Source organism: Scyliorhinus canicula, chromosome 3 (assembly GCF_902713615.1).
Source record: "Scyliorhinus canicula chromosome 3, sScyCan1.1, whole genome shotgun sequence".
Lineage (NCBI taxonomy): Eukaryota > Metazoa > Chordata > Chondrichthyes > Carcharhiniformes > Scyliorhinidae > Scyliorhinus > Scyliorhinus canicula.
Genome location: NC_052148.1, coordinates 118,570,679 through 118,596,096, shown reverse-complemented (window position 1 = coordinate 118,596,096; position 25,418 = coordinate 118,570,679). Strand labels below are relative to the sequence as shown.

At 44.2% G+C, this 25,418-nt stretch overlaps 1 protein-coding gene across 1 annotated transcript in view; it reads left to right on the top strand.

Moving 5' to 3' along the window:
• The window catches only part of exoc1 (exocyst complex component 1), a 174,832-nt gene that overhangs the window by 34,160 nt on the left and 115,254 nt on the right, over positions 1–25,418 (top strand). The window contains exons 3-6 of the mRNA XM_038791157.1: positions 2,589–2,719; positions 5,334–5,493; positions 17,956–18,143; positions 19,855–20,082. Of these exons, the coding sequence (XP_038647085.1) occupies positions 2,589–2,719; positions 5,334–5,493; positions 17,956–18,143; positions 19,855–20,082 (707 nt within the window). The remainder of the gene's footprint in view (positions 1–2,588; positions 2,720–5,333; positions 5,494–17,955; positions 18,144–19,854; positions 20,083–25,418) is intronic.

Below are 25,418 nucleotides of genomic sequence, written 5' to 3'. Positions count from 1 at the left end.
TCAGCTTGTTACAGCAGCTGTATTTTAACCAAACAACCTGCCATGTATGGACTACAATCTAATCTCTGCTTTGTGACCCTGCTGTTGTTTTGAATGACATCTATATTTCTACAAATGTGTAGATGTTTTATCTTCACACATGATCAAGTACATAATACGATAAAAATTAGGACTAAAGTGTTCTGAAACAAATAAAATGACAGCATTTTCTAGTAAACCATCATTATAGTTACACCCCCAAAAAACTCTTGTACCTTAGTTATTCTTTTGCTGTTTTTTTCTGGAATGAAATGCACCCCCATCCCAGCAGCAGCAATCTCCATTCATGTAACCCCTTTTGCACAAGAAACCATCCTAAGATGCTTCACAGGAGTGTTATCAAACAAAATGTGACACCAAGCCCTTAAAAGGATTGGACTTGGATTTGATTTATTGTCGCATGTACCGAGGTACAGGGAAAGTATTGTTCTGCGTGCAGTTCAGACAGATTGTTCCATACATGAGAAAAACATAGGGCACACATAAATACACAATTTAAATACATAAATGCAGGCAACGGGTGAGCTTACAGGGTCTAGTACTACTCAGTAGAGAAGATGTGTGAAGAGATCAGTTCATTCCTGGTAACAGCAGGAAAGAAGCCGTTCTTGAACCTGTTAATGCGTGTTCTCAGACTTTTGTATCGCCTGCCCATTGGAAGAAGTTGGAAGAGAGAATAACCTGGGTGGGAGGTGTCTTTGATTATGCTGCCTGCTTTCCCAAGGCACCAGGACGTGTAGACCGAGTCAGTGGATGGTAGGCGGGTTTGTGTGATAGACTTGTGTTATAGTTCATGACTCTGGAGTTTCTTGCGGTCTTGGGCCAAGCAGTTGCAATACTAGGCTGTGATGCAGCCAGATACTAAAGAGTCAATGTGGGCATGCCGAATTTCCTTAGTTTCCTGAGGAAGTATAGGCACTGTTGTGCTTTCTTGGTAGTAGCATGACATGGGGTGGACCAGGACAGATTGTTAAGATGTGTACATCGAGAGATAATAGAATAGGTGATCGAGAGCTTGACCAAAGTGCTATGTTTTAAGGGGCATCTTATATCTTAGAGGAGAGACGTACGGGAGAAGGAGGAAATTTCGGCGTGTAGGGCCTCAGCAACTGAAGACATGGTTGTCGATGATGGAGCAGTTAAATACAAGTTTGTGTAAGAGTCCAAGGATGGGGAGAGGAGGCATTATAGGTCTAGAAGAGATTAGAGCAGTGCTCCCCAAACATCTTTCCCACTGGATCCAATTTTGAAGCTTTGAAATTGCCGCGACCTCCTCAGTGGGAGTTGAAAGTGCAGAAGAGTGGTTAGGGAGACCGTGTTTGAGAGGGACAGAGTTTTCATTCTTTATATATTTTTAAGAACTTGCCTTTTCATTTGGTCTTAGAGCAGGAATCATGCCTTAAGCATCGGCCACTTAGGCCGTGCTCACCATTGTAAAAAAAAAGCAAGGATTTAAAGGGGCCTTGCAGCTGTTAAAATTCTAAAAAACTTCATGGCTGCCATTGCTACTGCAGAGCTCACTGCTTCTGAATCTTGTCTCGTGAACCCCAGTTGGAAAGCCCTGGGCTGGAGAGATAGGGAGGGGAGGGGCTATGGATATGAAAACAAGGATGAGAACCAATGCATTGCTTAACCAAGAGCCAATGTCGTTTATTGAGCACAGACGTGACGAGGTGCAAGTTAGGATATGAGGTTTGAACAGTTTGGTTCATCCTCAGACATTTATCAGGGAGGGGGATGGAGTTGATGCCCATCTCTGTACTCTTCTCTAGCCTTCAGAGAATCCTCAGAGAATTCTGCGATCTTCCAAATCTGACCCACCACCAAAAGATGCCGGCTGCTTTGTTGACTGTCCTTTGGTGACTTTGTGCTATTGCCTCTGGCACTGTGCAAGGACTTGTACTTATACCTTTTGCACAGAAATGTCGTTAAAGCTTTTCACAGAGATGTAAGGAAAAAATAGATGGCAAAAGAAGAATAAAGAAACTGGACGATAAAAGCAAATTACTGTGGATGCCGGAATCTGAACTAAAAACAGAAAATACTGGAAAATCGCAGTAGGTCTGACAGCATCTGTGGAGAGAGAGGAGGCTAACGTTTTGAGTCTGGGTGACTCTTTGTCAAAGCTGGAGGGAACTGGAAATAGGGTCAGATTTTTACTGTTGTGGGGGATGTGAAACGGTGGGGCTGGACAGGGGGGCCAGCAATAGGTAGAGATCGACAAAGATGTCATGGACAGAAAGACAAAAGGAATGTAAGTGGAGTGATTAAGGCTAAGAATGGTGCTGATAGTGGCACATGAAGAGATTAGAATGTGTGAATGGCAGAACAAAGGTGAGCAGTGTGTTAAAGAGCAACTAGGAACAGATCTCTGGGGTGCCTTAAAGTTCACTTGTGTGCGATCTCCCCAAAGAATGAAATAAACAACAGTTTTGTAATACAGTAGTATTTCAGATCACTCCCTTTAGTGACCTGGAACAATATTTTGGTGTTTACAGATGTTTTTCCACGCCCATCTGATTTGTCAGCTTAATGTTTGTTATTTACAGTAACAACAGAGCGACCAGTCCAAGTAAATGTTGTAAAGGTGAAGAAATCAGATAAGGGGGATTTCTACAAACGGCAGACTGCATGGGCACTGCGAGATTTGGCTGTCGTTGATGCTAAAGATGCCAACAAGGTATGATGTGAAACAATTAAAGGCCTGAGAGATCACTGAAAACCGTCTGTGTATCTATATTCAAGAAACGGCCAGATATAGCAGTTGGGGCGAATAGGATCAAAGGTCATGGGGAGAAAGCAGGATTAGGCTATTCAGTTGGATGATCAGCCATGATCGTGACAAACAGCAGAGCAGGCTCGAAGGGTCAAAAGGCCTCCACCTGCTCCTATCTTCTATGTATCTATGTAATTATGCAACATTTCAGTCCAAGTGATTGCCCTTATAAAGAGATTAAATGTGAACAATTAGCGATCATACTAGATACCTGAGTTTGCCACTTTTTTGTTTACCACGTCAGTCCTGTTAGATACCTTAAAATGCTGCAGCAGCTTTCTGTTGGAAAAAAATTGGACGCATTGTGGCTTCAATTTTTGGTGATCAAGGTTTAGTTACTTGTTTTATAAGTGACAGCTTTTCATCTGAAAACGTTTCTAACACAACTTTAGTTTATTACTCCGAGCTAATTTTTCTCTTCCTTCACCACCCCACTCTGCATCTCCCATCCTATTACCCAAATGTTGGGAAGTCATTTTGGTTTTCATAACATTTCTTCGTTCAAGAAAGTTTGAATTAGAAGTTGAATTGAGCACTCTGAGACCAAGCAAATTAGCAGACTCACAATAAACTTGAGAGCTGCTCATTTCACTGTGCGCATCTGTTAGAATATGGTTTGATAGGCGCAGAGGTATTGGCAAAAGTCCAAATTGAATCCTGGAAGTGCACATCCTGTCAATTAATTATGAAACATTAGCTTTGTTCAGCTGGAAAGCCTAGTGTCCATCCCACCCTATCCGTAAAAACAGTGACAAGGAGAATACAAAATAGAATGCTAATGGAGAAAAATTGATTTGAAGCAGAAAGAAAGTATGCGGCTATATTTTCAAGTGAAGTTCTTCCTTACCCTCACCTCTAATACCCCCCACATCCCATAAAAGGTAAGTTTAATTAAAATTTAAAAACCCTTCCCTTGTAGGAGATATTAACCTTTATTTACTCTGTTCCAGAGCTCCACCAATCTACATATTCAGCAAGATGTACCAGTACCCAAAAATGGGAGGGTGAGTAAGCTAAACAGCTCCATAGGAAATCTTTAAAAACTTTCTGATTCTGGATGCTAGTTGGGAAATGCCTTTGCTGGGAAAAAAGAAATCCTGAGCAAATACAGCTATGCTCAACTGGTACTGAAATTTCCCACTTCAAACTTCGCAAATAGCATCCAAAACTGGAAAGGATACTGATCTATAGGATTTCCTGTGGAATGTTTTGCTGACAGTTTTGAGCTGATGTTAGGCGAGCAGCTACAGAGAAGGAGAGCCCAAAACTGCCTTTGTCTTTTTTTTCAATATTTGTGTTGATATCAATTTGTGAAGAAAAAGGCTTTATTCCTTTAATTTAACACAATGGTGATTATCACTGGGCTGGCTTTCTCCTTCCTGCAGTGCAACCACTACCACAGCTCCTAAAGATGATCAGACAAAAGGTTGCGCATTTAGACCTTGTGGATACAGTCTTGCCATGTGCCTCTCATTGTCCAAAAGGATCCCTCATTTTGGTTAGGCAGTCAAATATAACTGGGGAACTTTGATCTTAAAAATTGGTACAATTTAATGTGTTTTAAGAAGGTCACATTATGAGACACACTTGGCAATGAAGAGTATCATTTCTAACATTTCATGATATTGACAGCTCTGTAGCTATCAATAACAACTTACATTTATATAGTAACTTTAATGTAGAAAGACATTCCATGATACTTCATAGGTGTAATCAAAAAAATCGGCCACAAACCAAAGAAGGCAATGTTAGGAAGCGTAACCAAAAGATCAGGCTCTTAGTCGTCTCTTAAAGGAGGCGATGGAGTTGAAGAGGCAGAAAAGTTTAATGAGGGAATTCCAGGGCACAGGACCAAGGCATGTGAAGGAATAATCCCCACTCCTGAGACAAACATGTAGGAGAAGGAATCGTGAGCTAGGAGAACGGGGAGGGTTGGGAAACGGGGGGTTGTTGTTGGAAAGGGTTAAAGGTTAAGAGGAGGGGAAAGACCATGATTGGGTTTAAATATGAGAATTAAAAGTTTAAACTTAGCTCCAGGTCAGTGAAGACAGGAGCAGGATTTGATGCGGGATGGACTTTTGGGTGAGCTGACGTTTACAAAGGTTGAAGGATGGGTAGGATACATAGGAATCAATTCTGGAAAAGGTAAGGCATTGGTAGAGTTACAGCATCCTATAGAGCACAGGAAATGTTATGACGGGATAAGTAGTTTGTTGCAGTGATGCAAAGAAGATTGAGTTGAAAGCTCAGCTTAGGGTCTAACAAGATGGCAAGGTTGTTAACATCCTGGTTCATCTTTCCATTATTGTCAGAAAAAAAACTGTGTCTTGAACCATAGTTCAAATGAAGCCTCAGAGCTTAATTCGTTGAATGCGCAGGAAGTATTAATTTGAGTACACAGTTAAGCTGTGCAGAGGAGTTTGAAATTCATCAATAATATCCCAAATACTTCATCTCCTCAAATGCTTTTGTAAAATTCAGTGGAAACTAAATGGATTTGTATTATTCACATTTGCAGGAGAATCCAGAGTTCGATTTGCACTTTGAAAAAGTTTACAAGTGGGTTGCCAGCAGCACAGCAGAGAAAAATGCATTTATCTCTTGTATTTGGAAACTTAATCAGCGGTACCTTAGAAAGAAAATTGAGTTTGTCAATGTTAGCTCACAGTTATTGGAAGGTAAGACCTGATGTGATGATGATTTCTTTTTTGAAGAAATTGCTGATCTCAGTTAGTGTAATTATTGTTTAAAAATCCATTTCCTACTTGTGTTACATGATTGTGATGATTTCCCGGTCAGTGTGGACAGCAAAACGTTCCTTCCAGTCTCTTTATTACACAACTTATTCTGTTCCTTGCATCTCTTTCCATCTCCTGTTATCTTTTCAGTTCATTGTAGTTAAATGCGAATAATTGGCATCTGAGAAAAGTTATTCCAAAATATTCATGTGATCATGTCCATAATTTCATATTGGTCTTTTTCTACAGATCTGAATAATTGGTCCTTTACAATATTGGAATATTAGCCTTTGTTTATACTGGCGATTGCTTTCGATCAAGTTCAGTTTAAAGTTACTATTTTATGCTATTTCACTGTTTGTATGTTTTATCTCTTGTCCTTTCTAGAATGCACAGTGTGGCCAATGACTGTAGGATGTACTGCGGTACATAGCATTTGGATTGGTGTAGTGCTTTGTGAATGGGTATTTTAATTTGCTTCTGTAAATACTTTTTATTTCTAAATTTTTAATTATTGAAAGGGGTAACTTCAGTTGCAATGCCATTACTTGAAAACTTATGGTGGATGTAGCAAGCCCAGCTGTGTTAGAGAACTCGCTGTAATATGGTTTCTTTTGTAATCAGTATTGCTGCCTGTTGCTGTGATACTTCTTTGCTTACCTTCCTTTAATTCTCTTTCTCTATTCTTTCTCTGCAAAGAACTTCCTAAAGTTGCAGAAGGTTGGTAACATTTTTCTTACATTTGTCTTTCTGGTGTAATTCTGTAATTTATGCACCTCCTTATCTAGTGCAGTACAGGGGTTCAAATAAAGAAAAGAAAGAATTTGCCTTTACATAATACATTTCACGGCCTCAAACACCCAAAAGCACTTCACTTTCAATGGTCTGTTTGCCCAAACCTCTGCTTTTCTAAGTGAAAAGAGGCTTTCTGCTATTATGTATCTCACTATCAATAGGAAGTATTGGAATGTACTAATGGCCTCTGTATTGTCCGATAATATGGTTAACTGATTTTTACGATGGACCATTACCTTTCAGAGATCTGATGAAAATATCTAGGCCCCTTTTTTCCAAGGGTGCCAGCCTTTTCTCTCCCTCTCAAGTTAAAAAAACATACTATTTTTGAGAATTAACCCTTAGAATCCTGAATCTGCGGGTGCTTGTGAGTGGGTCGGCCGCATCGAGTGGAGCTCCCGCTGGTGGCCACTATTTGCAGTGCTTTCGGGGGTTTCCCCGATTCTTTGCACCCCCACTCCCGATTATTGTCGGCCTTTGGGGCCGGCCCGGGCATCAAGCGGGGCCGGTTTGAAAACCGGCAACGAACCCCGCGCAGGTGTCGGACGGCTGGTGCTGAGCGCTCACGGAGGTCGGAGCAGCGGGGGCGGAGCTAAACGAAGATCTAGGCGGCAGGCCCAAAGCCAAGGCGCGATGTAAGAGAGATGCCGCACATCGGGTGGCTTCCGCCTAGAATGTGGTAAGAAGACTGAAGTCCGGACCCAGGGAAATTCTGGAGGAATACAAAAAAGAGAAAGAAGTTTTAAAGAAACTTGGTGAAAGTCTTTTTTTTTCTTTTTTTGAAGGAAAATTTTTTTGTTTTTCGATAATAATAAAAAAGATTGCAGAAGGAAAGAAGGGTGGAAAAAAAGGAAAAATAGTAAGTCGTTAAACGATGCGAAAAGCAGCGTCGAGGAAGGGAGGAAACGCGGGCTCGCCATTGAATGAGAGGACCAGCAAAAATGCTGACAAGATGGCGGATGCCGGTCTGCATGGTGGGGCCGCACTACTTACAGTGGAGAATATGACCGAGGTGATGGCGGTGGAACTGGAAAAGCAGTTTGCGAAGCACATGGAGGCTTTGAAGAAGGAAATGGCAGTCGTATTGAAGTCATTGGTAGAGGAGGCAATCGCCCCGGTAAGGGTAGCTGTGGCAAAGACATTGGCCGAGATGAGAGAGCAGGGCGAGAAGATGAAGGAAGTGGAGGAGGCCGTGTTGCAGCCCAGTGACCAGTTCACCTCGATGAGGGACGAGCTGTGGAGAATGGTGAAGGTCAACAGAGGACTCCGAGCAAAGCACCAGGACTTGGAGAACCGCTTGAAGCAGCACAATCTGAGAATTGTGGGCTTGCCCGAAGGGACAGAGGGCCCAAGATCAACAGAGTACTTCGCTAAGAAGTTGGCGGAGTTGATGGGGGAGGGTGAGAACCCCTCCCAGTACAAGCTGGACCGAGCTCATCGATCATTAAGGCTGAAGCCCAAAGTGGGTTGGATTGTTGGTTTTGTTTTTTCTTTCTCTGGGACTGAGTGGAAGGGGACGATATATCTTGGCGGGGGGAGCCACCCTCCCTAGCTAACTAAAGTCGGCTAGTGAACAGAGGTGAGGTGAGGGCTGCGGACATTGGAGCCTGGTTAGCAGGTTTTGATGGGCCTATGAGGCGAGCGAAGGGGGGGAGGGATTGATGCTGGGAGATGTTTTTTCGAGAGGAAATGTAGGGTTTTTCTTGGGAGGGGGGGGGAAGGGGTTCGATATTAATAATGGACAGGGGCGGGTCAGGCTTATGGGGCAGGGCCCGGCGGTATGATGATGGTGGATAAGAAGGGTGGGTGGGGGGGGTGTGTGAGAGACCCCCAGTTAGGATAGTCACGTGGAACGTGAGGGTGTTAGGAGGTCAGTTCAAGAGGTCAAGGGTGCTTGTGTATCTTGAAAGTTTGAATGCCGATGTGGCAATGCTGCAGGAGACTCACTTGACGGTGAAGGACCAGGTGAGACTCAAAAAGGGCTGAGTTAGTCATGTGTTTAATTCTGGATTTGACGGAAGGGCTCGAGGGTTAGCGGTAATGGTCAGCAAAAGAGTACGCTTCCAGATGGAGAAGGTGGTGGCAGATCAGGGGGGTAGATATGTGATTGTGACAGGGGCGCTGGAGGGGAGATTAGTGGCGCTGTTAAGTGTATACGGTCCTAATTGGGACGATGTGGGATTTGCAAAGAAGGTGTTTGGGGCCATCCTCGACTTCGACACACAAACTGATAGTAGGGAGGGTCTGGAACTTGGTGCAGGAGCCAAGTTTGGTCAGGTCACGGCCGTGCTTGCTGGTCCCATCGGGGGGGGGCAAAGGCGTTGGCTAGGCTAATGGTGAAAATGGGAGGGGTGGACTCTTCGAGGTTTCTGCACCCGAGGGAACGGGAGTACTCGTTTTTCTCAGCAGTCCATAAGGTATACTCGCAGATCGACTTTTCCATGGTGGGGAAGGCTTTGCTGGCTGGGGTCAAGGGGTCGGAATACTCGGCAATTGCAGTGTCAGATCAGGCTCCGCATTGGGTGGATATGGTACTGGAGAAGCGGGTAGCGCAGAGGCTGGGGTGGAACTTAGATGTGGGACTTTTGGGGGAACCAAGGGTTCTGTGACAAAATTGGAAAGGCGATTGAGGAATATGTAGGCTTCACCTGTACGGGTGAGATGTCGAAGCCAGTTGTCTGGGAGGCTCTGAAGGTGGTGGTGAATGGTGAGGTGATTTTGGTTAAGGCCAGGGTGGACAAAGAGGAGAGGTTGGAGTGGCAGAGGGTAATAGATGAAATGTTGGAGGTAGATAGGAGTTATGCAGAAGATGGGGATCCAGTGAAGCTGGAAAGGAGGAAGGTACTACAGGCGAGCTTCGACCGACTGTCTACCAGGAAGGCGGTGCGCCAACTGAGATGAGCAAGGGGTGCAGTTTACGAACATGAGATAAGGCAGGTCAGCTCCGGAGGGAGGCAGCAGTAAGGGAAATTGTTCAGGTGAGGGATAGGGCAGGGAAGTTGGTGGTGGCTCAGGAACTGATGATGAAGGTTTTTGAGGAATTTTATGAGAGGTTGTACAGGTCAGATACACCTGAGGGAGACCGTGAGATGCAGGAATTTGGGTTGGAGTACCCGAGGCTAGGGGAGGGGGACAGGGCTACATTAGAAGGAGCAATAGTGGCGTAGGAGATAAAGGATGCGATTGGGAGGATGCAGTCAGGGAAGGCAGCAGAGCCTGATGGGTTTCTGGTGGAATATTATAAAAAATTCAAGGATAAGCTGGCACCTCTGATGGTGGGGATGTTTGAAGAGGCGATAGGGAAGGGGGTGTTGCCACAAACCTTGGGACAGGCATCGATTTCCCTATTGCTAAAAAAATATAGGGATTCAACGGAGTATGTGTGGTATAGGCCCATATTACTTCTGAATATGGACGCAAAAGTATTGGCCAACGTACTGGCAGATAGGCTGGAGGAGTGCCTCCCTAAGGTGATAGGTGAAGATGAGACAGGGTTCGTGAGAGGGAGGCAGCTCTTTTCAAACGTTAGAAGGGTATTGAACATTGTTATGGCACTGGCAGAGGGGGAGGAAACAGAGGTGGTTGTGCATTGGATGCTGGGAAGGTGTTTGACCGGGTAGAATGGGGGTACCTGATGGCAGTTCTGGAGTGATTTGGGATTGGACCAAGATTTGTGAACTGGTTAAAACTACTATATAAGCAGCCGAGGGCGAGTTTCCCGCACAAACAACATCAGCTCGAGATACTTTTCTCTCCATCGTGGGACTAGGCATTTTTCAGAGAGATTGAGGGAAGGGTTACTTTGTTCAAATGGGAAGGGAAGGTGGCTAGAGTTAGAAAGGTGCTGCTACAGAGGGGAAGGCTGGCAGGGGGTTTGGGTCTTCCAAACCTGATGTATTACTACTGGGTGGCGAATGTGGAGACGGTGCGGAGCTGGGTCAGAGAGGTTGATTCCCAGTGGGTCAGAATGGAGGAGAGTTTGTGCAGGGGGTCGGGATTGAAAGCACTATCAACAGCGCCGCTAATCATGTTCATATGTTTTGGTCCTGTCGAAAGCTAGAGGATTACTGGATGGAGGTTTTTAGGGCAATTTCTAAAGTGGTGCATGTGAAACTGGACCCGGGCCCCCGAGAGGCCATGTTCAGGGTGTCGGACCAGCCAGGATTGGAAACAGGTGCGGAGCAGATATTGTAGCCTTTGCCTCGTTGACCGCCCGAAGGCGGATCCTGACAGGTTGGAGAGCAGCCTCTCCACCCTGTGCCCTGTCGTGGCGGGGGGACCTGTTGAAATTCTTGACTCTTGAGAAGGTTAAGTTTGAACTGAGGGGACGGATGGAGGGGTTCTACAATTCATGGGCATTATTCATTATGCACTTTCAAGAACTGGATAACATCGAACATTAGTTGGGGTGGGTGGGTGGGAGGGTTGGGGGGCTGTGTGTGTTAATGGCGACTATGGGTGATCCCTAATTCCTTTTTGTCATTTGTTTGTGTGAACATGTGGGCTAATGTTTGGGGTTTGGTGGGAGGATGGGATCATTGTTATTGTTATGGGGATTGACATATTTGTTACTGATTATTGTTTATTGTTGGTGGGTGTAAATTTGGGAGAAAATGTGAAAAAGGAGGAGAATAAAAATATTGAAAAAAAATCCTGAAAATGCCATTTTATCCAAAAATGTAATTTAAATTAAAAATCACAAAAGATGAAAGGGATTGTTGACCTTTTGTTTCCTTTCCTCTCGTTTGGGTCTGTCACAAAGCTCACTTGCATTCCTTTGTTTCATGTGGTTTGTTACCTCCACCTGAAACATTAACCCACCTTTTCAGATACTGATCAACTCGTTTATTTCCAGCACTTTCTCTTTTCATTTCTAATATTTTCCTGCTTCCTGAGTTTTTGGTGTACAGATTCTGAAAACAGATTACAGCAGTGTTAGCCAGTGTCTGCAGCAGATCATTTTGGATGGAGTAAGTGTACATCCATTCTGTTTTAAGAATGTGACTGAAGGTTACAGCTTTTCTTTTGAAGACTTTCTGTTTCATACTATAAAATTTTAGCTTTTGATTTGTTGCATGTCAAAAGCTGACTGCAGTTTTCACTAGACTGTCCGTATTCATTTATTTCAATGTCAGGCCAAGTATGTGTGTTGATGTCTGTGGTGTGGAGATTTTCATCTTGAGGAGAACAATAGCTTGCCTTAAAGTGGAAAGGTGTTCACAGTTGACAATGTCAACGTGTCAGGGGAGGTGACTGAAAGCATAGTTGAAGAGATGCACATTGAAATGGGAGGTTTGGAGAACGTTATGAGCAGTAGTGCCGTGCCAGCTTTGGGCTGTGCCACTGAGGATAGAATAGGATGCGATGAGAAATGTAAAGATGAGTCAGAGATGCAGAAGGAAGTGCAATGCAAGAATTGCCCAAGCAAATGTAGCTTTCAGCAGATTTCAGACATCTATCTGGGAGCAAAAAGGAGTACGCCTACCTACCAATCTGAAAGTGTATAGAGCAATTGTACGCCCCACTCTGCTCTCCATATAGAAGACTTGGACTGTGTACCAGCGTCCTGCTAAGAAGCTCAGTCACTACTTAAGATGCCTTAGCATGCTTTTGAAGATAGATGGCAGGACAAAATAACTAACGCTGAGGTGCTCACCTGAGTAGGCATGCCAAGCTGGGTTGAGCTGGTCATGTAGCTAGAATTTCCAACAGTACCTTATCTGCAGGGAGCTTGAGTCTGGGTTGTGCTCTCATGGTGGTCACAGGGCCCTCTGAAGACTTAGTTTAGGATTTTGATATTGACTTAAGTCCTGGCAAAAGCTCGACGAAGATCGCTGCACCTGGCAGAAATAATTAAAAAATGGTGCAACCTCCTTCAAAAGCAAGTGCATATCAAAGGCAGAGAGAAAACACATCTAAAACTCGGTTGTCTGTGGTACCCTGTCCTATTTGTGGCAGAACCTGCCAGGCACAGATCAACTTCAGTAGTCACCTTTGTACTCACTGGAACTCCATCAAATGCCCCAGTTGATGAATGTGGTCATTTTCACCTCAAAATGTGAAGAAGACAAATGATTTGGATTTCTGAAGGTCAAAAAAAGTGTTGGTGGAATCTACTTGGGATAATGATAGAGGTAATGATAAATTTGAGAAAATGCTATTTTGAATAGCTTTGGGTCTGTTGTTAGAAAGCTCTTTAAAGCCATAGAGAGTGTATAGCATAGGTTCACCAAGTATTAGCTCACATTTAATTATGAGGAGGATTGAAAACCTACAATTATTTCTATTTCATGGTTTAAGACGTCTCAGACTATTGGCAGAATGAATAAAGTCAGTTTTCACCAGTTTGAGAGTCAGTGATGAGGGGCCATAATGAAAAGACTGAAGCCATTGTTTTGACCCCTGCTACAAACTCCAATATCTAAGCCACTGACTCCATTCCTCTCCTTGGCAGCAGTCTGTTATTAAGCCAATCTGCTCACATGGTGTCACATTTGATCCTGAGATGAGCTCATATTCATGCCATCACTAAGGCTGTCTATATCCACCTCTAAAATTGGTGCTTCAGAATTTATGTTCCGAAATTGTGCTGAAACTGCAATAAAGTACTATGTCCGTTTACTGTTGCAAGATGTGTTACGAATTATGTTCTTGTACTTTCACTTTTGCCCTGTAGAAATGAAGAAAAGCTTTCCTGCAAGATGAGACACAACACTTATTTTTAACAGAAAATTAATTAAGAATTTTTAACTGGAGAATAGTAATTATATAATTAGTGCTAATTTCAATGGGCTGGATTCTCCAATTGTCGATGCAAAATCGTGTTCGGCGATTAGCCGGAAAATCCGTCTTTACTCCGATATCGGGGGTGGCACCGTTTTTCGGATGCTCTGCTCCCTCAAAAATGGTGTCATCGTTGAGTACGTTGATGTCACCTGAGGCCCTCCCCCGATGTTCCTCTCCCGATGCTCCCCCCCTGATGAGCCGACTTCCTGACTGCGTCGGTCGCGTGTTCTCATAATTTTCGGGGACCTCGCGTTGTGGCTGCGGACTGTGTCTGGGGGTGGTGAGAGGGGTTACAGGGAGCACTATCTGGCAGGCCAGGTCTATACGTGGCTGGCGCCATGTTGTATGATGCGGCCGCCACAGGTCGCCACTGTGCATGCACGGCCACAGACCCGGCAATTCTCCAGCCATATCTGCAGGTAAAGTAAAGCCGCTTTACATGGCGCAGCTGCTAGCCCCCCAACTGATGGATCATCGGTGTGGGGGCGCCGCCGACTTTTTCATTGTAAAACTCGACACTTCCTCCGGACATAGCCTCAAAATCGGAGAATCCAGCTCATATCTTTTCAGTGTGAAAGTGATAATTTAGTGTTACAATTTTATTATTTATGGAAATGTAAAGAGGGTTATTTTTGACATGCATATATAGCAAATGGCCAAAATGGATAATTTATAATTCTACTGTTCAAAAAGAAAATCTAAAGCAAATTAAATATTCTACCTGAACACTTTGAGAAGTCATGCCATCCATCTGTCCCCCAAATTTAATTCTGGCCCTGTTCATTAACTAGTTTTAAAGATAGTTTAATCAAGGATTGTGAATTAATCATGGTCCTTCGTGAATTAATCAAGGTCCTTCAAGAAAACGGATGAAAGCATGATCTTCCTACTTTGAAGGCACAAGCATTTGGACTGTATGTGGGAAAATTCCCTTATAATGCATAGAAATCTACAACTTGTCTTGTTATCCTTATTTTGTAAATTTTGTAACTCTCATTGGAATTTGATTACTTATTTGAACCCCTGAGTACAATATGATCACATTATGTTGTGAACTGCTTTTAGTTTTCTTCTCTAGGCCTTAATGGAAAATGCAAAATGAAGTACTAATGAAAAATGAATTATTTAATCCAGCATATGTTGAAATACAAACTTTTCCTGTCTTGTAATGTGCATATGTGATTAATAGAACATAGAACATAGAACAGTACAGCACAGAACAGGCCCTTCGGCCCTCAATGTTGTGCCGGGCCATGATCACCCTACTCAAACCCATGTATCCACCCTATACCCGTAACCCAACAACCCCCCCCTTAACCCTACTTTTATTAGGACACTACGGGCAATTTAGCATGGCCAATCCACTTAACCCGCACATCTTTGGACTGTGGGAGGAAACCGGAGCACCCGGAGGAAACCCACGCACACAGGGGGAGGACGTGCAGACTCCACACAGACAGTGACCCAGCCGGGAATCGAACCTGGGACCCTGGAGCTGTGAAGCATTTATGCTAACCACCATGCTACCCTGCTGCCCCGAATAATATTACAATGTAGAAATTATCAAAGTCTAGAACATTTAGTAATGAACATAATTCCTGGAATAAGCAACATTTGTGATTTCATTCATGTTTACCAACCTGCTGAGGCATTCTGCGTTAAGGCATTCTGTGTTGTGCACAAATGTTTGTCATATTTGCATTAAGGATGTATTGCTACACATTATGAAGGATTACTAATAAAGCATACCACTAGGCTTCTGTTTACCTGGAAAATATTTACTTAAGCCTGTGTTACCATACTTTTAAATGCAAAGCTATTTAATGAGAGAGAACTTCAGAAAATGTCATCATTTGTAGTCATGCCAAGTTTCTGGTCCTTTTCAGCATAGAACATAGAACAGTACAGCACAGAACAGGCCCTTCGGCCCTCAATGTTGTGCCGAGCCATGATCACCCTACTCAAACCCACGTATCCACCCTATACCCGTAACCCAACAACCTCCCCCTTAACCCTACTTTTATTAGGACACTACGGGCAATTTAGCATGGCCAATCCACCTAACCCGCACATCTTGGGACTGTGGGAGGAAACCGGAGCACCCGGAGGAAACCCACGCACACAGGGGGAGGACGTGCAGACTCCACACAGACAGTGACCCAGCCAGGAATCGAACCTGGGACCCTGGAGCTGTGAAGCATTTATGCTAACCACCATGCTACCCTGCTGCCCACTGTTCCTGATGGCATTGTCCATTAATGATGGTGGTAATATGTGGGGTGATCAGATGATTTGATGGTTAAAGTGGAATATTTTATCCCAATTTTTCCAGAGAAAATGATTATATAATTTTGAATGTAAAATCACTATTAGCTGCCTTCAATATTTTTGTCCCATTGCTTAGTATACCTATTGATATTTCAAAGAGCAGTACTAAGATGGATATGAAACAACTGATGGCAGTAGGACTTTCACCTCTCAATGGATTATTATTATTACTTGTTAGGAAATTTGCATTTACTACTTTGAAAGCTGGGTAGTTGTCAGCAATAGCAGCGGCAGAGTATTGCTCCTTGTTACAGGAGCTGCTCCTTGGTCCTGATCTTAATCAGTACGTATGTCTGAAATATGGGATATTATTCATATTTTCTGTTAACTTTTCAAAGCCTTTTTGAAGCTTTTTTGAAGCCACCATTCTGCATCTGTGAGCTTTGACAGTGATCATCAGTAAAGAATTTCCATAGTAGGAAATATTGCAGTAGAGCCAGAACCCGTAGAGTTACACAGGTTTGTTGCAAAGCAGCCAGGTCTGAGAACCCTGGTTTACAATTTCTGTTAATTAAATTTGGGACACTGAGGCCAATATAGTCCTCCTCCCTTACCATTGCCACAACTGAGATTGGCTAACCCAGCACTGACCAGGATGACATGAGGGACTTTGCTGCCCTGTATGACCCAATAGCACTGAATAAACTCAGCTGTGAGAATAGTTGCAGATTTGATAAGTTAAATCATCAAATGCAATGGTAGTGCAATGAACTCCGTCTCATCTGTAAACATGTTCAGTGCATTAATAAATTCTAATGTGCATGAAACTCATGAATCATTGATGTTTTGCAAATTAGTTATGATCCACCACAGTATTTATGTATTAAACACAAAATTACCACCTTGCTTAATAATCACACACAAGGAGAGCGCTCCGATGAAGCGTGATATTCTCTGTGGAGCCAGTAAACAGGAAGCCATTTTAAAATCGAGAGTTTTTTTTAAGTGTCCAGAATCATAGAGGTTTACAGCATGAAAACAGGCCCTTCGGCCCAACGTGTCCATGCAGCCTTGTTTTTACCACGAAGCTAGTCCCAATTGCCTGCATTGGGCCCATAACCTTCTATCCCCAGCTTTCCCATATGACTTTAAATGCTTTTTAAAAGACAAATTGCACCCGCCTGTACTACTGGCCCTGGCACCTCGTTCGAGACCTCACCACCCTCTGTAAGAACATATTGCCCCTCTGGACCCTTTTGTATCTCCCCCCTCTTAACTTAAACCTGTGCTCTCTAGTTCTAGACTCCTCTACCTTTGGGAAAAGAGGTTGACTATCTACCTTATCTATGCCCCTCATTATTTTCTAAACCTCTATAAGATCATCCCTAAGGCTCCTACGCTCCAGGGGAAAAAGTCCCAGTCTATCCAGCCTCTCCTTATAACTCAAACCATCAAGTCCTGGTACCATCCTCGTAAATCTTTTCTGCACTCTTTCTCGTTTAATAATATCCTTTCTATAATAGGGTGACCAGAACTGTACACAGTATTCCAAGTGTGGCCTTACTAATATCTTGTACAACTTCAGCAAGACGTTCCAACTCCTGTAGTCAATGTTCTGACCAATGAAACCAAGCATGCCAAATGCCTTCTTCACCACCCTGTCCACCTGTGACTCAATTTTCAAGGAGCTATGAATCGTACTCCTAGATCTCTTTGTTCTATAACTCTCCCCAACTCCCTACCATTAACTGAGTAGGTCCTGCCTGATTTGATTTCCCAAAATGCAACACCTAACATTTATTTAAATTAAACTCCATTTGCCAATCATAGGCCCACTGGCCCAATTGATCCAAGATCCCGTTGCAGTCCTAGGTAACCTTCACTATCCACTATGCCATCAATCTTGGTGTCATCTGCAAACATATTATCCATGCCTCCTAAATTCACATCCAAGTCATTAATATAAATAACAGTAGACCCAGCATTGATCCCTGATGCACATCGCTGGTCACAGGCCTCCTGTTTGAAAAACAATCCTCTACAACCACCCTTTGTCTTCTGTCATCAAGCCAATTGGCTACCTCAACCTGGATCCTGTGAGATTTAACATTATGCAACAACCTACCATGCAGTACCTTGTCAAAGGCCTTGTAGACAACATCGACTGCACTGCCCTCATCTCCCTTCTTGGTTACCCCTTCAATCAAATTTGTGAAATAGTGTCGTCATTCCATTATTTTTTCCCCTTCACTTGGTTAGTACTGGTTCTGAGGGAGACCGGTTTAGCTCACTTGACGAGACAGCTGGTTCATGATGCAGAGCGAGGCCAACAGCATGGGTTCAATTCCTGTACCGGCTGAGGTTTTTCATGAAGGCCCCGCCATCTTAACCATGCGAGCAGCCTATCCAGTGACTTTACTTTTACTTTACTTACTGGTTCTGAACTATCTTTTTAAATGTAACTTTAAACGTACCAAATAAGTCCAGTATATAATTTATACCTTGCTGTCAAGTTATGTAATTTTTGAAACCGCATTTTATCAATTTCTCCAGAGTCTGTTCCAAGTGGTGAAAATCAGAGTGCGGCTGGTGGAGATGAGGAATCCTTGGATGAATACCAGGAGTTGAATGCACGTGAAGAACAGGATATTGAGATAATGATGGATGGTTGTGAATATGCCATCTCAAATGCTGAAGCATTTGCAGAAAAACTATCTAGCGAATTGCAGGTGTTAGATGGGGTGAGTGTTGGAATATGAAAAACATTGCTTTAATTGTTTGCTTTATGGGACCATTTGTTCTGTGCCAAACTTTGCCTGCAAGTTTGATAATTGATACATTGTGGAACATGTTTGCTTAATGTTTGGATAGTTTTGTCATTTTGGATGGCTAAAGGATGATGTTGATTGCTGACTGTAACAGCAATTGGTTTGGCTAACCCTTTAAAGCTCAGTCGTTGTTCAAACTATTATCCAACTATTAAGTCTTTTAAGTTATCAGGTTTAAACACTTCCCATCAGGCTATCATGGATGCCTTCTACCCTTCAACTCTGGAGCTCCCCACAAGTAGGCCCACAGCAGAGCTCTGCCTGAAGTGTTATCTTCTACCAGTAACCACTGAACGGTCTAAGATGTTGAGGTGTCCTGATAGCAAATGCTGACCACCTGTCAGCATTTAAATATGCTAAGTGATGCTGCAAATGCCATGCATGTCTGCTCCAAATGGATCTTTCCAGCATGTTTTTGCGGCAGGGATCTAACATTGGGCCCATTGGAGAGATGATGGCATAGTGGTAATGTCGCTGAAGTAATAATCAAAGGCCCAGGCTCATGCTCTGGGGACAAGTTCATATTCACCATTGCAACTGGAATACAAAGTTAGTCTCAGTAATGAAACTATCATCGATTGTTATAAAGACCTATCTGGTTAAATATGAAGGAAATCTGTCATCCTTTCTTGATCTCGCCTAAATATAACTCATAATTTACCTCTGAAATGGCCTAGCAGGGGTGACACGGTGGTGCAGTGGTTAGCACTGCTGCCTCACCACACTAAGGATCCAGGTTCGATCCCGGCCCCGGATCAATGACCATGTGGAGTTTGCACATTCTTTGTGTATGTGTGGGTCTCGGCCCCACAACCCAAAGATGTGCAAGGTAGGTGGATTGACCACGCTAAATTTCACCTTAAGTGGGGGGAAAAAATGAATTGGATACTTTCAATTTATCAGTGAAAAATGAAATGGCCACGCAAGCCACTGAGTTCAAGGGCAGATAGGGATGGTCAACAAATGCTGGCCTTGCCAGTAATGCCCACATGCCAAGAAGGAAAAATAAAATCCCAATTTTCCTCCATTAGTAGGTATATAAAATCCAAGATGTCTTGGTAACTTGCAAGGATATATGAGACTGTTTTGAATCGAGACAGTTGAAAGATCGTGCAGAAGACAGTGCTTGAAACGTCAGCAAAGCAGCCAGTGACTGTGACAGGCTGAAATAGTTCTGACAGTTTCTCCTTTCTTTCAGAAATTTCAAATTGTGTGTACTAGACGTCACTTATGAAATGTGAAATAATTCTGAAAGCCGCAATCTATTTTATGTATCACCTATTTTATTCACATTTTTATTATTTGTACATTTGCTTTATATTAATATTATACCAGTGCGATTCTTTGCCATTTTCAATGGTTGGAATGGGTTCTTATGGATGTATAAACTAATGTAATACCTGAAAGTATTTACTGGACAGTACTTGCTTTTAGTTTTCCCAGGTGACTGAAAGCTTAACCAGATTTTAAGAGAAAGATAGATCAAAGGTTTGGGGAGCTGGAACTCCCCCCAGAGAGTGTGAGTTCAGAGACAAGAGCTAAAATAATTTATACTAAGTGGTTTAAAAAGTTCCAAAAATGTAACATTGGCATTTGTCTAACACGGAAATTGTCTCATCTTCAGGCCAACATCCAATCGATTATGGCTTCGGAAAAGCAAGTGAACATTCTAATGCAGCTACTGGATGATGCACTTAAAGAAGTAGATAAAATTGAGCATAAACTGAGCAGCTATGAAGAAATGCTGCAGAGTGTAAAGGAGCAGATGGATCATATCTCCCAAAGCAATGACCTCATACAGCTCAGTAACACTAACAATATGAAGCTTCTGGAAGAAATAGAATTTCTAGTGGTATGTGAGATATCGTTTCTCCCTTTCCCCTCCCATTCTATTAATGAATTATTATTGTAAGAAGTCTTACAACACCAGGTTAAAGTCCAACAGGTTTGTTTCAAACACGAGCTTTCGGAGCACGGCTCCTTCTTCAGGTGAATGGAAAGGCTTGTTCCAGAAATGTTTATATAGACACAGTCAGAGATGCCCCGGAATGCGAGCACCTGCAGGCAATCAAATCATCAAAGATGCAGAGAGAGAGGTAACTCCAGGTTAAAGAGGTGTGAATTGTCCCAAGCCAGTTCAGTCGGTAGGCCTCTGCAAGTCCAGGCTTGTTGGTGGGGGCCGAATGTAATGCGACATGAATCCCAGATCCCGGTTGAGTCCGCATTCATGCGTGCGGAACTTAGCTATAAGTTTTTGCTCAGCAATTTTGCGTTGTCGCGTCTCCTGAAGGCCTCCTTGTAGAATGCTGACCCGGAGATCAGAGGCTGAATGTCCTTGACTGCTGAAGTGTTCCCCAACTGGAAGGGAACAGTCCTGCCTGTTGATAGTCGCACGATGCCCGTTTATTCGTTGTCGCAGTGTCTGCATGGTCTCGCCAATGTACCACGCTTCGGGACATCCTTTCCTGCAGCGTATGAGGTAGACTACATTGGTCGAGTCGCACGAGTATGCGCCGCGTACCTGGTGGGTGGTGTTTCCACGTGTAATGGTGGTGTCCATGTCGATGATCTGGCATGTCTTGCAGAGATTACCCTGGCAGGGTTTTGTGGTGTTGTGGTTGCTGTTCTGAAGGCTGGGTAATTTGCTGCAAACAATGGTTTGTTTGAGGTTGCGCGGTTGTTTGAAGGCCAGTAGTGGGGGTGTGGGGATGACCTTGGCAAGATGTCCATCCTCGCTGATGATGTGTTGGAGGCTGCGAAGAAGATGTCGTAGTTTCTCCGCCCCAGGAAAGTACTGGACGACGAAGGGTACTCTGTCAGTGGTGTCCCGTGTTTGTCTTCTGAGGAGGTCGGTGCGGTTTTTTGCTGTGGCGCGGTGGAACTGTCGATCAATGAGTCGAGCGCCATATCCCGTTCGTACGAGGGCATCTTTCAGCATCTGTAGGTGTCTGTTGCGCTCCTCCTTGTCTGAGCAGATCCTGTGTATACGGAGGGCTTGTCCATAGGGGATGGCTTCTTTAATGTGTTTCGGGTGAAAGCTGGAGAAGTGGAGCATCGTGAGATTATCTGTGGGCTTGCGGTAAAGCGAGGTGCTGAGGTGACCGTCCTTGATGGAGACGAGTGTGTCCAAGAATGGAGCTGAATTTGGAGAATAGTCCATGGTGAGTTTGATGGTGGGATGGAACTTATTGATGTCATCGTGTAGTCGTTTCAGTGATGTCTCGCCGTGGGTCCAAAGGAAAAAAATGTCATCGATGTATCTGGTGTATAGCATCGGTTGAAAGTCCTGTGTGGTGAGGAAGTCCTGTTCAAACTTGTGCATGAAGATGTTGGCATATTGAGGTGCAAATTTGGTCCCCATGGCTGTTCCGTGCGTCTGGATGAAGAATTTGTTGTCGAAGGTGAAGACGTTGTGGTCTAGAATGAAACGGATGAGTTGCAGAATTGCGTCTGGAGATTGGCAGTTGTCGGTGTTGAGGACTGAGGCTGTTGCAGCAATGCCGTCGTCATGGGGGATGCTGGTGTAGAGTGCCGAGACATCCATTGTGACGAGGAATGTTCCTGGTTCAACTGGTCCATGGGTGCTGAGTTTCTGTAGGAAGTCCGTCGTGTCGCGACAGAAGCTGGGTGTACCTTGTACGATGGGTTTCAAGATGCCCTCGATGTGGCCAGAGAGGTTCTCACACAGGGTCCCATTGCCTGAAACGATAGGACGGCCTGGTGTGTTGGCCTTGTGTATTTTCGGGAGGCAGTAGAGATCTCCAATGCGGGGATTACGTGGGATGAGAGCACGTAGGGTGTTCTGAAGGTCTGGATCTAAGGTCTTGATCAGTCTGCTGAGTTGGCGGATGTGTTCCTTGGTTGGATCTGCGGGTAACTGCCTGTAGTGTTCCTGGTTGTCGAGTTGTCGGTATACTTCTTTGCAGTAGTCTGTTCTGTTCAGTATGACGGTGGCCCCTCCTTTGTCTGCTGGTTTGATGACGATGTTGCGGTTGGTCTTGAGAGTGCGGATGGCGTTGAGGACTGAGGCTGTTGCAGCAACGCCATCCGCACTCTCAAGACCAACCGCAACATCGTCATCAAACCAGCAGACAAAGGAGGGGCCACCGTCATACTGAACAGAACAGACTACTGCAAAGAAGTATACCGACAACTCGACAACCAGGAACACTACAGGCAGTTACCCGCAGATCCAACCAAGGAACACATCCGCCAACTCAGCAGACTGATCAAGACCTTAGATCCAGACCTTCAGAACACCCTACGTGCTCTCATCCCACGTAATCCCCGCATTGGAGATCTCTACTGCCTCCCGAAAATACACAAGGCCAACACACCAGGCCGTCCTATCGTTTCAGGCAATGGGACCCTGTGTGAGAACCTCTCTGGCCACATCGAGGGCATCTTGAAACCCATCGTACAAGGTACACCCAGCTTCTGTCGCGACACGACGGACTTCCTACAGAAACTCAGCACCCATGGACCAGTTGAACCAGGAACATTCCTCGTCACAATGGATGTCTCGGCACTCTACACCAGCATCCCCCATGACGACGGCATTGCTGCAACAGCCTCAGTCCTCAACACCGACAACTGCCAATCTCCAGACGCAATTCTGCAACTCATCCGTTTCATTCTAGACCACAACGTCTTCACCTTCGACAACAAATTCTTCATCCAGACGCACGGAACAGCCATGGGGACCAAATTTGCACCTCAATATGCCAACATCTTCATGCACAAGTTTGAACAGGACTTCCTCACCACACAGGACTTTCAACCGATGCTATACACCAGATACATCGATGACATTTTTTTCCTTTGGACCCACGGCGAGACATCACTGAAACGACTACACGATGACATCAATAAGTTCCATCCCACCATCAAACTCACCATGGACTATTCTCCAAATTCAGCTCCATTCTTGGACACACTCGTCTCCATCAAGGACGGTCACCTCAGCACCTCGCTTTACCGCAAGCCCACAGATAATCTCACGATGCTCCACCTCTCCAGCTTTCACCCGAAACACATTAAAGAAGCCATCCCCTATGGACAAGCCCTCCGTATACACAGGATCTGCTCAGACAAGGAGGAGCGCAACAGACACCTACAGATGCTGAAAGATGCCCTCGTACGAACGGGATATGGCGCTCGACTCATTGATCGACAGTTCCACCGCGCCACAGCAAAAAACCGCACCGACCTCCTCAGAAGACAAACACGGGACACCACTGACAGAGTACCCTTCGTCGTCCAGTACTTTCCTGGGGCGGAGAAACTACGACATCTTCTTCGCAGCCTCCAACACATCATCAGCGAGGATGGACATCTTGCCAAGGTCATCCCCACACCCCCACTACTGGCCTTCAAACAACCGCGCAACCTCAAACAAACCATTGTTTGCAGCAAATTACCCAGCCTTCAGAACAGCAACCACAACACCACAAAACCCTGCCAGGGTAATCTCTGCAAGACATGCCAGATCATCGACATGGACACCACCATTACACGTGGAAACACCACCCACCAGGTACGCGGCGCATACTCGTGCGACTCGACCAATGTAGTCTACCTCATACGCTGCAGGAAAGGATGTCCCGAAGCGTGGTACATTGGCGAGACCATGCAGACACTGCGACAACGAATAAACGGGCATCGTGCGACTATCAACAGGCAGGACTGTTCCCTTCCAGTTGGGGAACACTTCAGCAGTCAAGGACATTCAGCCTCTGATCTCCGGGTCAGCATTCTACAAGGAGGCCTTCAGGAGACGCGACAACGCAAAATTGCTGAGCAAAAACTTATAGCTAAGTTCCGCACGCATGAATGCGGACTCAACCGGGATCTGGGATTCATGTCGCATTACATTCGGCCCCCACCAACAAGCCTGGACTTGCAGAGGCCTACCGACTGAACTGGCTTGGGACAATTCACACCTCTTTAACCTGGAGTTACCTCTCTCTCTGCATCTTTGATGATTTGATTGCCTGCAGGTGCTCGCATTCCGGGGCATCTCTGACTGTGTCTATATAAACATTTCTGGAACAAGCCTTTCCATTCACCTGAAGAAGGAGCCGTGCTCCGAAAGCTCGTGTTTGAAACAAACCTGTTGGACTTTAACCTGGTGTTGTAAGACTTCTTACTGTGCTCACCCCAGTCCAACGCCGGCATCTCCACATCATGAATTATTATTGGTTGCTGAGTTAATGCTGAAAGTGCTTACCTCTACAATTTTGCAATAAAATTTGAAACATACCTAAGATGTACCCTTGATATTTTACTTGTGAAAGCAAGTGAATTCCTTATAGGATTCGAAGCCAGGTGATATATGCACATGTTTGCAAAGTCATACGTTTTCCATTTTGTTCTTATTTTTATGTAATTCCATTATAAATTCCTATAACTGCAAACATAATGAAAACTACCTATGTAAACTTGTCATATAGTGACAACTTCTTCCTCCTAGAGCATATAAATTGAAGGAGATGTTTAATTACAATGTGATAATTACAAGGACAGTTTCCATATGCACATTAGAATTTGTATTGTTAAAAGTTGACAGGTGGTCTACATGGAAGTAAATTTTGTGTTTTTTTTACTCAATCTTCTACAGTATTACGTAAGAGCAAGTTTAGACTTCAAGTAAAGCAGGGTTGCATAGGGATATCGGACCAGGCAGAATTTAGTTATTTTAAATTCATACATTCAGTCCTTATTTTCATATTCCTGTTACTGACTGTGGCTCAGTTGGTAACACCCTTGTCTCTGGGTCAGACGATTTGTGTGTTCAAGTGTTACAATACAGGACGAGGGCTCAAAAACTCCGCTGACACTGCAATGCAGTGTAGAAGGAGCGCTGTGCGAGATGCCCTCTTTTAAATGAGACAATAAACTGAGTCCCAGTCTGCACCCTTGGCTAGACACAAAAGACCCCAAGATATTATGTCAAAGAAGAGCAGGGGAGTTGTATAGCAATGAAGAAACACTGAATAAAAAACAGGCCTACATTTATATAGCACTTTTTATGACCTTAGGACACACCAGTGCATTTTATAGGGCAATCAAGTACTTCTAAATTGTAATCACTGCTTAACATAGGAAATTCAGAAGTCAATTTGTGTACAGCAAGCTGCCACAACAGCAATGACCTGATCATTTAAAAAAAAAATTATATTCATTAAA